This window comes from Bombina bombina, chromosome 6 (assembly GCF_027579735.1).
Source record: "Bombina bombina isolate aBomBom1 chromosome 6, aBomBom1.pri, whole genome shotgun sequence".
Classification (NCBI taxonomy): domain Eukaryota; kingdom Metazoa; phylum Chordata; class Amphibia; order Anura; family Bombinatoridae; genus Bombina; species Bombina bombina.
Genome location: NC_069504.1, coordinates 941,726,739 through 941,740,157, shown reverse-complemented (window position 1 = coordinate 941,740,157; position 13,419 = coordinate 941,726,739). Strand labels below are relative to the sequence as shown.

At 36.6% G+C, this 13,419-nt stretch overlaps 1 protein-coding gene across 3 annotated transcripts in view; it reads left to right on the top strand.

The window, feature by feature from the left end:
• The window catches only part of MAT2B (methionine adenosyltransferase 2B), a 131,468-nt gene extending 124,836 nt beyond the window's left edge, over window positions 1-6,632 (top strand). For all 3 annotated transcript variants that reach the window (XM_053718577.1, XM_053718576.1, XM_053718575.1), the window contains exon 7: window positions 5,092-6,632. In XM_053718577.1, the coding sequence (XP_053574552.1) occupies window positions 5,092-5,262 (171 nt within the window). In that variant the 3' untranslated portion in view covers window positions 5,263-6,632. The remainder of the gene's footprint in view (window positions 1-5,091) is intronic.
• Window positions 6,633-13,419: the final 6,787 nt, after the last annotated feature.

Genomic DNA, 13,419 nt, shown 5'->3' with positions numbered 1-13,419 from the left:
GGACCTTGCTGGGGATTGGTGACTACACATATATACGTCTTGTCCTTAGTTCAGTAGACTTTTTTCAGCTAGACCCCAGTAATGCATCACTACTGTGGGACTGAATTTAACTATGTGTTTAACCACTTGTACATTTACTTGTTTGTGTTTCAGTTCTTTAGTAGCAGTGGATAAAATAATGCCCCAGTTTATTAGCACAGATATGCAGGAAGTTAAAAGGACTGTGTTTAGTAAATATGGTTGGTATTCTAAAACTGGTAGCACCAGTACTTATATATACCTAAAATTGCCCTTGAAGTCTCTGTGTATGTTTTAATTAACTCATTTATCAGATATTCAATACAAGCACTTGTCAGTCCTCTTCCAAATTGTACATATAAATATCTGGCAATAGATACAGTATATCAGTGCCTAGTTATATACATTGCACACCGATTGCTGGGACTGGCACAAATAAAAACAGCAAACAAAATGGTGATATCAGAGGTGTATTGATTACATCACAGGTTGAAGGTCCTGTGGTTTAATCAATGTAGTGCTGGGTTATTGGTTTTGGCTTAAACACATAGTAGAAGTACTGATTGGGACCCGCAGAGCACTGCTGGTCCCAAGCATAAGCTGCTGCTGATCCAATCAGCTGCATTGGTCACACGACTCAGCTGTGTAACTAGCTCTGTTGATTGGATCAGCTGTAGTATCCTCTCCAGACCAACATCTAGAGTAGCATGGTCACAAGGTCTTAAAACATAAACACTTTAACAATATAATAAAACAAACAGGACTGGCACATGTTAAAGGGATGCTAAACAGTCTGTTTCATTGTTGTAATTAAAAAAAGCACTAAGCAGTTGCTTATACTTTATAGAAATCATTGCAATATGTATTATTCATCTATTTAAATGGATTTTACATTTTAGTTATTTTACACTACATTTGTGCAGTGTCCATTACTTCCTGGCACAGCCCTTCATGGAGGAGGAGGCCTTTGCAGGAAAGGTTGATCTTATTCTGATGTCATAAAAAAAGACTTGATAACAGGAAGTCAGAATCCTTTTTATATTTACTTTGATTTGACATATTTGTTTTCACCAAAGGAGCACTGTTTAATATCCCTTTAAGCATAGAGCCATTTTTCAACAAACCGGTAATGTAAAAATGTGAAAAGTGCTGCAGATAAACAGTGAATATGGTGGCCTGTGATGTCACCAGCATCAAATACGGTTTATCTGCAGCCCTTAACATATCTGTATTTATCAAATGATAGAATGTGATTGACCCTATAATTTTTACTGTGGTTTAAAAACAAAACCACATACCTTAATCTGTGCATTAAATACACATTTTAAACAAGTTTATGGAGAGAAGAACAGAGGGGCGCCTCATGTGATGTATCGTCAGATGTAAACACAATGAATTCAAAAGATAGCCAAATGGGTACTCACATACTCCAAGAACACACTAATGTGTTAGTAGGGACAGGCTGCAGATTATTACAGGTGTGACAGCTCACCCATTCAGTCACGCTCTCAATGATGTGGTGCTGGTGAATTACAGGAAACACAGGAGAGGAGCACTACATGTGCAGACCGTTAAGAGTATAAACAGCAAAATTGTACTGGATATAAAATGGGTACTCACGTGCTCCAAAAGTACACCAATGTGCTGGTGGGAACAGGCTGCAGATTTAGGCAGGTGTGGCAGCTCACCTCAAGGCACAATCTCAAATGCTGTGAGGTAGTAGGTCCAATTTTCCAAAGTGAACTTGCACCAAATGTTAGGGATATCTCTTGTATAGGATGTCAGGCAGAAAGTAGGTAGAGTGATCCATTCGCAGATGATTTAAAAAAAGTAATTTATTAAAAACACGAAAATAAAATACAACACATAGGTTTGTTGTGGCAAGTAGACCAAGGGGTTAATAGTGTGGACCCCAATATTTTCAACGCGTTTCTCGGTTAACAAACCGTTTCATCAGGCATATCATATATATATATATATATATATATATATATATATATATATATATATATAAGGAACAAAAGCAAACTGCTCAGGCGACCAAGGTGCTGGTATTAACAATAGCGTTTATTCATCCAGGAAGGACATAGTCAGACAGAAAAAACACCTGACATGTTTCGCGCAGTCGTACCTGCGCTTCATCAGAGGTGTGTGTGTGTGTGTGTATATATATATATATATATATATATATATATATATGCCTGATGAAATGGTTTGTTAACCGAGAAACGCGTTGCAAATATTGGGGTCCACACTGTTAACCCCTTGGTCTACTTGCCACAACAAACCTATGTGTTGTTGTATTTTATTTTCGTGTTTTTAATAAATTACTTTTTTTAAATCATCTGCGAATGGATCACTCTACCTACTTTCTGCCTGACATCCTATACAAGAGATATCCCTAACATTTGGTGCAAGTTCACTTTGGAAAATTGGACCTACTACCCCACAGCATTGGGTAGTAGGTCTACACATGTAGTGCTCCTCTCCTGTGTTTCCTGTAATTCACCAGCACCACATCATTGAGAGCGTGACTGAATGGGTGAGCTGTCACACCTGTAATAATCTGCAGCCTGTCCCTACTAACACATTAGTGTGTTCTTGGAGTATGTGAGTACCCATTTGGCTATCTTTTGAATTCATTGTGTTTACATCTGACGATACATCACATGAGGCGCCCCTCTGTTCTTCTCCTTTTTGTATAGTTTCACCTGGACCTGCCAGTGAGGAGGAGGCAGCCACCACTTGAAAAACAGCTTATACCTTATCAAGGACATTACATTGTGTTCTATATGTCAATGGTGCTGTAAGAATCATTCCAATTTGTATACAATATTTTTTTCTGTTTGTTTTATACTGCTTATTACAGATGTGCCAATTCTACACTATTTCACCTTTCATATAGTATATTGTAGCGCCCCCTTGTGTGACCAGGTCACACCTCTTGTATATAAGTTTATGGAGAGAAGCCAATACAGCTATAAGAACAATACTAAATAGCAATATTGTTATTCTGTAACACCCTATATATAAAAAAAAAGACTCTTAATGTTTGCAGATCTATGGACACTTTCAGCCACCAAGAAGTTGCATGTTCTTAATTGCCTGAAACATTGTCACAAGCAACTTTTTTCCTTTAAACCTTAAAGTGATAATGTGCAGAGTTGTTGAAACTTGCTTTAGCTCTCATTGTATTAAAGGGACAGTCTAGTCAAAATTTAAGTTTGCATGATTCAGATAGGGCACATCATTTTAAACAACTTTCCAATTTACTTTTATCATCAAATTTTCTTTGTTCTCTTGGTATTCTTTGTTGAAAGCTAAATCTAGGTAGGCTCATGTGCTAATTTATAAGCCCTTGAAGGCCCCCTCTTATCTCAGAGCATTTTGACCGGTTTTTTTACAGCTAGAGGGCGTTAGTTCATGTTTGCCATATAGAAAACATTGTGCTCACAGAGGCGGAGTTACCTAGGAGTCAGCACTGATTGGTTAAAATGCAAGTTTGTCAAAAGAACTAAAACAAGGGGCAGTTTGCAGAGGCTTAGATACAAGGTAATCGCAGAGGTAAAAAGTGTATTAATATAACCGTGTTGACTGTGCAAAACTGGTAAATGGGTAATAAAGGGATTATCTATCTTTTTAAACAATACAAATTCTGGAGTAGACCGTCCCTTTAACTTTTTCTCTTGGTTCTCACCACTTTGTCCTTCGTTAATATGTAGTGTACTAGTCAAGTGAAGATCTTCCACATTGGAATTATTTTTTAAAAGATCGTATTAACTACTAGATAATTCATGATGGGCTTTAAATGTACCTTGCTTGTTTCTAATTCAAGTCTTAAATTATTTTTGGTTTGTGGACATCATCTGCTAAACCTACAGGCTGACAGGTTATCTACTGTCTTAATCAAATAAAAATATATAAATAAATATGTTGTACTCAGAAGTACCCCTTATTTACCATTGGGGCTACACCCAGATTGTATCACTTCTGAGACATACAGGTTCAGCTAAACTCTTCTAGCTGTCATTAAAGGGAAGATATTTCTAGGTAGGTGTCGCTCACTACATGGCAGGAAATAGTGCTGCCATCTAGTGCTCTTGCAAATTAATTACATTCTTGTAAAACTGCTGCCATATAGTGCTCCAAACATGTGCACACTCCAGAGCTTACCTCCCTGCTTTTCAACATAAGATACCTAGAGAACAAAGAAAATTTGACCATAGAAGAAAATTAGAAAACTGTTTAAAACTTTGTTCTCTATCCAAATAATGAAAAAATAAAAATGAGTTTTATATCCTTTTAATGATACTTACTTGAGATCTGATATCAAAGCGTCATTCGTTTGTAAAATATTCACCACCCTATGTTATTTTGCTTAAGAATCTACCTGGTAATAAAAATAATTTTAATGTGGAACAGTTTGTTGGACCTTCCAGTCTTGAAATCCATTTTTTCCAGTATGACAACTATCAACCCTTAATAAGTATGTCTAGTCTCTTGTCTATAAACCTCTGTGACCAGAAGAAATGTAATCTATATTACAGGTATATGTGATAAAACACAAGGGTTTTAATTAGTCACCAACAAATGGTTTAAGCTATTTCCATTAAATTCTAAACGGCAAAACTATTGCACCTACATATCTCAGCCTAACGGCCATCATACCTTCAAGTAAAGACATAGGCAAGCCATAAGTGGGTATTACACTTTTTCATTCTTTACACTTGTTGTAGAATATGCCATGAAACATAAATCCTTTGTTACACAGAGCAAATGCCAATAATCCCATAACAAAATCAGTAACACAGCTTCTGATCTTTGAACCTAGTGTACTCTGCTTTGTATATGAGCAGGATAGTGCAGTACAGACTATTACGGTTTATTTTGGGAGTTGAACTTTGTGGCTTCATTGATTTAACGCTTTCTAGAAAGGACTTTGCTGTTTCCATATGGTAAGATGTGTGCCAGTCCCAACCAAGAGTTTGCAACACTTTTTGTTGAAAGAGGATAACCTTTTTTAGTAATTAACTATTTTTTAATTTGCACAACCTTTGTGATTATATTTTATAGATCACTGATGAACCGGTAGGAGCCACTCCTCGTCCTTGGAACCCAAAACTTGATTGCTCGAAGCTGGAGGCATTGGGTATCGGGCAGCGAACTCCATTCAGAGTTGGCATTAGGGAATCACTTTGGCCATTTTTAGTGGACAAGAGGTGGAGACAAACTGTCTTCCATTAGATAATATTGCTCCTTTTTTTCTTTTTTTTTCTTTAGTTAACAGAAATTTTCTACCTTTTTGTTTTCTTAAATAAAATTAGTTTTGTATGTGTGTTTAAAAATAAAAAAACTCGGAAATATTGCCTATTGTATTATGTTCACAGTTAAAATTAGATTACTTTTTGTCACAGTACAGAACCTACCAGTCCCCCCTTTATAATGCAACTCCTATGTAAACAAAAATTATGAAGGTGGCTATAATTTTATACTGTTACTATTAAGGAGTATTGTCATTTGCATGTATAGCATATTGAAAGAGAGGGATTTATACTGTGCAGAACCATGTGTTATTTTTTATTATCTGCTTTGCTGATCCTTAATAGCTGTCAGTTTTATTGTGTCACATACCAAGACATAAGAAGTTGTTTGCAAGCTTATTCTGCATTTTACAGGATAAGATTATATTCCTCTGTTTACAGCTATCCCCAATCCCCAAGTAGCTGATTTTTTGTTTTTTAAATTCTGGTAAGCAAAGTCAGTAGTTTTTGACTTCAAGGCATATTTTGCCATATGGTTTATTAATCTTTTCTTTTGCCATAAATTATAGATCAAAACAAAGGTATATTGGCTATTCAGATCTTAGTGACTATTTACTTTTTTCCACAGTCCAATAGTTTTCAAATTAAAATATAGATTAAGGACAAGTGAACAGACATCCATTTACATTTTAGAAATGTTTCCCTGAATTTCTAACTTTGAAGAAAGTATTTATAAATGGGGATTAGCACTAAAGTTTCTGTTGCTTTTTTCGTATTTCACTGTTAATTTTGTTCCTTCGATTGTGATTAAAACCACCTGTTGGCTGGGGTGTGTATTTAGTTTAGGAACTTGTTGTACTTTATATATTAGACGAACATCATACATGCAACAAATTATGTATATTTTTGAGAACTGTTCAGAATCTATTTGTATAACAGGTTGAGAGGAACAAATTTATTTTTGTGCACTATTATTTGACATATGTCAAATTATTTACTCTATTTATTAAGCAGTCTTCTGACTAGGCATATTAGATCCTTGAAGATTCCTTACAGCCACTGTTTATATGGTAAATGTGTCTTCAAGCATCTAAAGGTGTTCCTTGACAGTATACTAGATACATTTATATGATCCCTAGAATCATATAGCAAACTGTAAATTAATCAAGTTTGCAGTAGTCTAAAACACACATTGCTAATTAAGGTGTTGCATAATGAGACATTATGAACAAATGACCTATTGTCTTTCTACTTAATGTGTTGTAATTTTCTGAATTTGTGTAATCTTTAGCATATGTATTTTTCAACTGGGTTTGTTGAATACAAAATAAATATATATTTCTGAGATCGAAATCCTAAGTGTTATTCTTTTAATATTCTAAATTTTAGAAGAATTTCTAAATGTCATTGTTTAAATATGTGACCGCAATATCTCCAACTTACTAGACAAATGTACTTTTTATTACTATTTTTATCATCCTTAATTAAACTGTAGAAACAGTATCAAATGATAACAGACAACGATATGTGCAACAAAACATAACAAACACACATATATAGAATGATTTCAGGACTCTGTTACTGTATAAGGTAACAGCAGACATTTTTATTAGATATGTGCATTCAAAAGTTTCGTTCAGCTCCGAATGCAGAAGAAGGCGGCTCTTCTCGTCGTTAGACTATTTTCGTTCCCGCACAGATTTGCACAGATTTTAGTGCATTGCTGTTGCACAAAAATAAATGCGGCAACCAAAATAGCCGAGTGGCACGAAGAAAAGAAAAAACATGCTTAAAAATTAAAAATATCCTCTTGAGACGAATGGAAAAAATAGCAAGCAAAATTTACAAGGTCATGTTTTGTGTCTTCTACAAGCTACAGCTTCTTATAATTCTAAACGGCCATAAAAGTAAAAAAAAAGTTAGTGTAATTTTACGACTATTGACCCTACACAACTGTTTGTTTAATCCCCACAAAGGGGTTAAACCCATAGCAGAAGTGACGCTCAGGACCAGCAGAGCGCAGCCCACCACTGATCCAATCAGCAGTGCTAGTTGCACGGCTCAGCTGACTCCATATTATAGGCAATTATAAATGTGGCATTTATACTCGTCACACCTGTCAGATCACGTTTACTTCAAAGATATTTGAAAGTTTTATTGATCATGGTAGTTATAATATAAAATTCTATGCAGGCTGAAATTCTGCCTTTTTTGTATATTTATTGGAATACGCACAGATGTTTAGATTTATATAAAATATTCTGCTTTTAATGATATCCATTTGAGAAATATTGCTGATTTCAGTATGAAAATAATAGAGCTTTAATGCCACCTATAGGTGGTAATAAATATAAGATAGAAAAGCTGTTCTGGATCTTTCAATTACATACATATTACTTTTGGGTTTAAAAAGTGGGATATTCGTTAACTTCTTGAAGAGTTGTAGTGGGATTTATCAATTTGCCCATTATGTATAATAAATAAATTTGTTGCCTAGGATAATCTTTAATTGGATATATGAGGGAGGAGATAATACCACAATATAATTAGGTTAAAGTGCAACCCTTTAACATAATATGCACACTATGAATAAAGAAGGACTAAATGACATACATTACTGTCACTTTAAAGAAAGGGAAATTTGCACACCAAGTGTGTTTACCTGGACACTGAATGTGTTGCTTGTATGTGGACACTGCTAACATCTATGTTCATTACTCTCATTGAAAATTGGGACATTTGACTTTGCATCATGTGAGGTCTGTGAGTTTGCAGTGTCCTGTGAAGCTGGTCTTCCAGATATCCAGGAGTGACCTGAGAAATGTGTCCGGTTTTACCCCGCCAATCAAGTGTGTATTGAACGGAGTACACTGCAAGAGTTGAGATAGCCATGCCTTGCTCTCAGCTTGACGATCTACCTATGTGCTTGCACTAATCTACAGTCTTTTGTATCACAATTGTTTGAGCCAGGACGGGCTCTGTTGTGATTTGATTCCACCAATTGGAGGAGAGGTGTGTATGGCTGCTGACACACCCTTACTGTGACATCACTGCTATGAGCTTTGGAATCTCCAAGGAGAGGAGCATGCAGGGAGTTTGTTTGTATAGCTTTATGGCATGACGCAGCCATTTTTCTACTAACTGTTTACCAGCCTCCATTATACAGTTCTCTCTGGAGTAGCACAAAGGTGGACGTTTTTGGGAGGTACTCCCATGTTTGGTCTGTTTATGGTAGTTAGCTGGCCAGCTTAATTAGCAGCAGTTTGTTTGCTATTATTTGTATACATATTTACCGTATTAGCCTCTCTACCCTGGGAGTTAGTATCCTCCTGAATTTGTTCCAATTTCTTTTGTATATATATTTGTTTTCATACTGTTTGCTTATTTGTATGTCACATATATCACTTTTATCCTTGTAAATGATATCCAATTCTGACACCTGCAAGCTGCAGCAAATAAACATGAGAGGAACTTTGTTCTCTCTAAAACGTTTTTGTGTGCAAATTTCCCTTTCTTTAAAGTGACAGTAATGTATGTCATTTAGTCCTTCTTTATTCATAGTGTGCATATATATATATATATATATATATTCTGTAGCTAAAATTTTCTTATGCGGTTAAAAAAAAAAAAAAATGTTAGAATTAGTCCTCAATGAAATTAGACAATATACAGAAAAAAACATAATTTGTGTAAGAACTTACCTGATAAATTTAATGGTGGCGAGAGTCCAAAAGCATTTACGTATGAGTTATACATTCCTACCAGCGGGAGGCAAAGTTTCCCAAACCTCAAAAGCCTATATACCCCCCCCCCCCCACCTCACACATACCTCAGTTTTACAAATAGCCAAGTGGTGAGTTGTGTAGACGGAAAAAAACCATAACTAGGAGCAGGAATAAAGATGAGCTTTAAACAAAAAAATAAACCCCAAATGGGTTGAGCCTTATGGACTCTTGCCACCATAAAATAAATGAATTTATCATGTACGTTCTTACATAAATTATGTTTTCTTTCATATAGGTGGCGAGAGTCCATGAGCTGTTAAATATGGGAAATAATACCCAAGATGTTGAAGTCCACTAGTAACAATAAAGCGAGGGATAAACTAAAAACAGCTTTTCTTTCCTATGGCATGGAGAGTCCATGACGTCATTCCAATTACTAGTGGGATATTCAACTCCTGGACAGCAGGAGGAGGCAAAGAGCACCCCAGCAAACCTTTTAAGTGTAACTTCCCTTACCCATAATCCCCAGTCATTCTCTTTGCCTTTGTCAATGGAGGATGTGCGAAGTCGGTGTCTGAAGAATTTCATCCTTTTTAATGGGTACTTTTCCCTGCAAGCAACAATTGGGGTCTAGCTGTGTCCACGTCATTCTCTTTAGTAAGAGTAGTGGTAACTTTTAGCAATTAGAAGGCGGCATGGTAGTCTTTGCTTTATTCTAACATTTATGCTACCCCTGTATAGAAAACCAGGGTTGGTTACTCTGTTTTTTCTTTTCTCTCTCTCCTGTGGTTGATTGAGGCTGCAGACTGGGAAGTGCTGTGTTTGCTCCACAGCAGAAGATCCTGGAGGGTGAGTCTGTTTATATCCTTATTCAAACCCTTCTCTTAGCAGGTATTACTGTTACTATCATCAGGGAAAGGGAAGACTTTGAAGGGTGACCAACTGGCACCTCCATTGCCCTCTTAGATGGATCTGGAAACCTTAGTTATATCCCAGGTTGAGGATATCAGTTATTTGAGCAGCTTTGATCTACCATCATCTCCTTAAACAGGCTCTGGTTCACTCATTATTGGTTGTTTCCCTCTGACATAACTCAACTACCCTCACAGTTTTGTTTTCAGTTAAAAATGACACAGGGGTTTGAGGCTTTTATTTATTTGTGTGGACCTTTATAATGGAGCATCTACACTCTAGCTCCTTTAGCTGGTATGTTCCTCATTTACAGCAGCAGCACCTCTGGCTTCAGTAGAGGAGGCTACCGCTGACTGTTATGCTTATATTTTTATAACATCGATGTGCGCCATTATCTGATACTGCTGCGACTCCTCCAGAGAGAAAACTACCGCCGGCCTTTTTAAGAAGATATTCTCTGGGATCAGTGCTATTTTAGGCAATCGCAATGAGCGCCAATACACTGACTGAAAGGTTTTCCTCATGAACCTGCAAGTCCCATATTACGCTCCTGACGCAGTACTCGGTTATGGAGCTTGCATAATACGGCACTGGCTAATGCATGCTTCTTTATTAGTAAGATGCTAGATAGCGATGACCACATTTGAAGGGTTTCTCCCCTCATCTGTTATCAAGTTAATAATTTAGAGGGGTCTCGCTGGTGCACTAAGCTTCAGGTTTTTAGCTTTTATGTCATCTCTATTTTATTATATGCGGCTATGTACCTTTATTCTCATATTAGAAGACCGCCATTGTGGGCGGATACTATGGCGCAGCTTGTCAGCTATACGGTGGGGGAGCCGTGAGCGTATGGTCTGTTTTTGTTTTCAGAGCCGCGAGCGTTGGGCTGTATACAGAATAATTGTGTTTCTTTTATTCCAACTCGTCTACATAGTGAGATCCGCTTTGGCGGACATACATTTCTGTTGGCGCCATTTTGGAAATAGCTTTTCTGTTTCCCACTATGGGCAGTGAGGTTTGCGGTTTGAGCGCATTTTAGATGTCTTCATCATGCAATGTTCAGTATGATCTTTATGTGAGCCTCATTTAAACCTATTCAGCCTAGACCTTCATATATTCCCCTCCTATGTTTTATATCAGTTTTTAAGGTGTACTGATAATACTTTTTATTATGGGATTGTTTATTATAATAAATCATATATCCTACAATTTTATTTTTCATGATTTATTTTCTCATACTAAATACTGTGTTTTTACTAGTATTTGTAGCCATCTTGTGGCAACTTATTGCTAATTCACTCTCCTTTGTTATATTGTCATGTATTAAGGTGCATTACATTTCCCTCTCATTCTGTGGATAAATCTTGAGGGTCACTCATATTATTAATCTCTTTCTCTGTTCTATTTAGCAGTGATTCATATATTATTTATACCAACCTACTTGTGATTACAAATATCTACAGTTTGTGCATTATAACTGTATGTTTGTTTACTATTGTAAACATGTTCATGCTTTATCCCTTTCCTTTTTAAGTATAGGTATATACTGGGAATTGTTATCAATATGATGTCCAATTATCCTGTCTCACATTCCTGTATGTTTTAGGGATTATTTCCATCTTCATGGTTTATCCCTATCTTTCTACAGTACGGTTTAATTAGACTATGTTTTAAACATTGTATACTTATATTATCCTTTTCTACATTAGAATATATGATTACTATGTTATAAGCACTAGAAATGCTTATCTTATCTTGTGTCTGCTGTGCATATTTAAGACATAAGTAGGGGAATATTAATATTTACATGATTTATTTTCCTCCTACCATGGAAATATCTTCTGGATATTGTTATAAGTATTTTGTCGGCTTATCTTTCCTGTTGAACATATTCTATATATATGTCTTAGGGATTATCCATGTTCGTGTTTTATTTATTTGTATTTTTTTCTGCGGTATAAAAATATATATGGGAGATTGTTATTAATCTGGCCACTTGTGATTCAGTGGGTAAGTCTCCAATCTACCAGCTGAATCCTGTTTTAACCCTAGCTATCTTTACAGCTGTGTATTCTATGCTATGGCATTTAGGGGAAGTCTGTGTAAAGTAGGCTATAGTATATAAGTGAGTCATTATGACTATCCCATTTATAGTATGGGTTTAGGGATTATCAACATTTATTTGATTTATCTCTATCCTGATTCATTATGATTCAGTTTAGGTATATACTGTTATTGTTATAAGCATCGTAATTGCTTAATTTGCTCGATACATTTTAAATGTATGCTCTAGGGATTCTTAACCTTTTTTTTTGTCCCTTTCCTACCTTAGATGATTACTAAATTTTGGACTTCACTCCTCAAATCTTACAGGGTCGAATCTCATGGGGGTTCGATGGGGCTCTTCTGGCACTAGATAGATGTTAAGGAATTACAGTGGCATCTGTCCTGGACTATATCTTGGTTCAGGTGTCTTCTTTTCTTTTTGTAAGATGTTATTGTCTTTTCTACATTCCCACGAGAGGAAAGTGAATCTGGGGAAGAGTTTTCTGGTGCCAGAAGAGCCCCTTCGAACCCCCATGAGATTCGACCCTGTAAGATTTGAGGAGTAGAAGTCCAAAATTTAGTAACATTTTTACTTATATTTCAGTCCATTGCTATCTCTCTTACTCTTTTTAGTTTTCTATCTGTCTGACTCTTTCTCTATGTCTGTCTATCTCTCTGTCTCGCTTTGTCTCTCTGTCTGTCTCTATCTGTCTTGCTTCCTCTCTCTGTCTGTCTCTCTCTCTCTTTATGTCTCTCTCTCTCTGTCTCTCTCTGTCTGTCTCTCTCTGTCTGTGTGTCTCTCTCTCTTTCAGTTACTATTTTTCTGGTCTGTATTCCCCTCTGTAATCAACTGTCACTATCTCTGTCTCTCATTCCGTTACTATTTTGTTGTTTGCCTTTCCCCTTGTAATCGGCTTACATTCATCAGACTGGGCCTCCACCGTCCAACCACGGCCTTCCTCTGGAGAATCTCCCGTTTCGGCCTGTCCGAGCGATGCTATAAAAAATAATAAGAACACATATTTTATGAAGAGATAACATTTTTACATATATTTCAGTCCATTGCTATCTCTCTTACTCTTTTTTGTTTTCTATCTGTCTGACTCTTTCTCTATGTCTGTCTATCTCTCTGTCTCGCTTCGTCTCTCTGTCTGTCTCTGTCTATGTGTCTTGCTTCTTCTCTCTGTCTCTCTCTCTCTCTTTATGTCTCTCTCTCTGTCTCTCTCTCTCTGTCTGTCTCTCTCTGTCTGTCTCTCTCTGTCTGTGTGTCTCTCAGTTACTATTTTTCTGGTCTGTATTTCCCTCTGTAATCAACTGTCACTATCTCTGTCTCTCATTCCGTTACTATTTTGTTATTTGCCTTTCCCCTTGTAATCAGCTTACATTCATCAGACTGGGCCTCCACCCTCCAACCACGGCCTTCCTCTGGAGAATCTCCCGGTTCGGCCTGTCCGAGC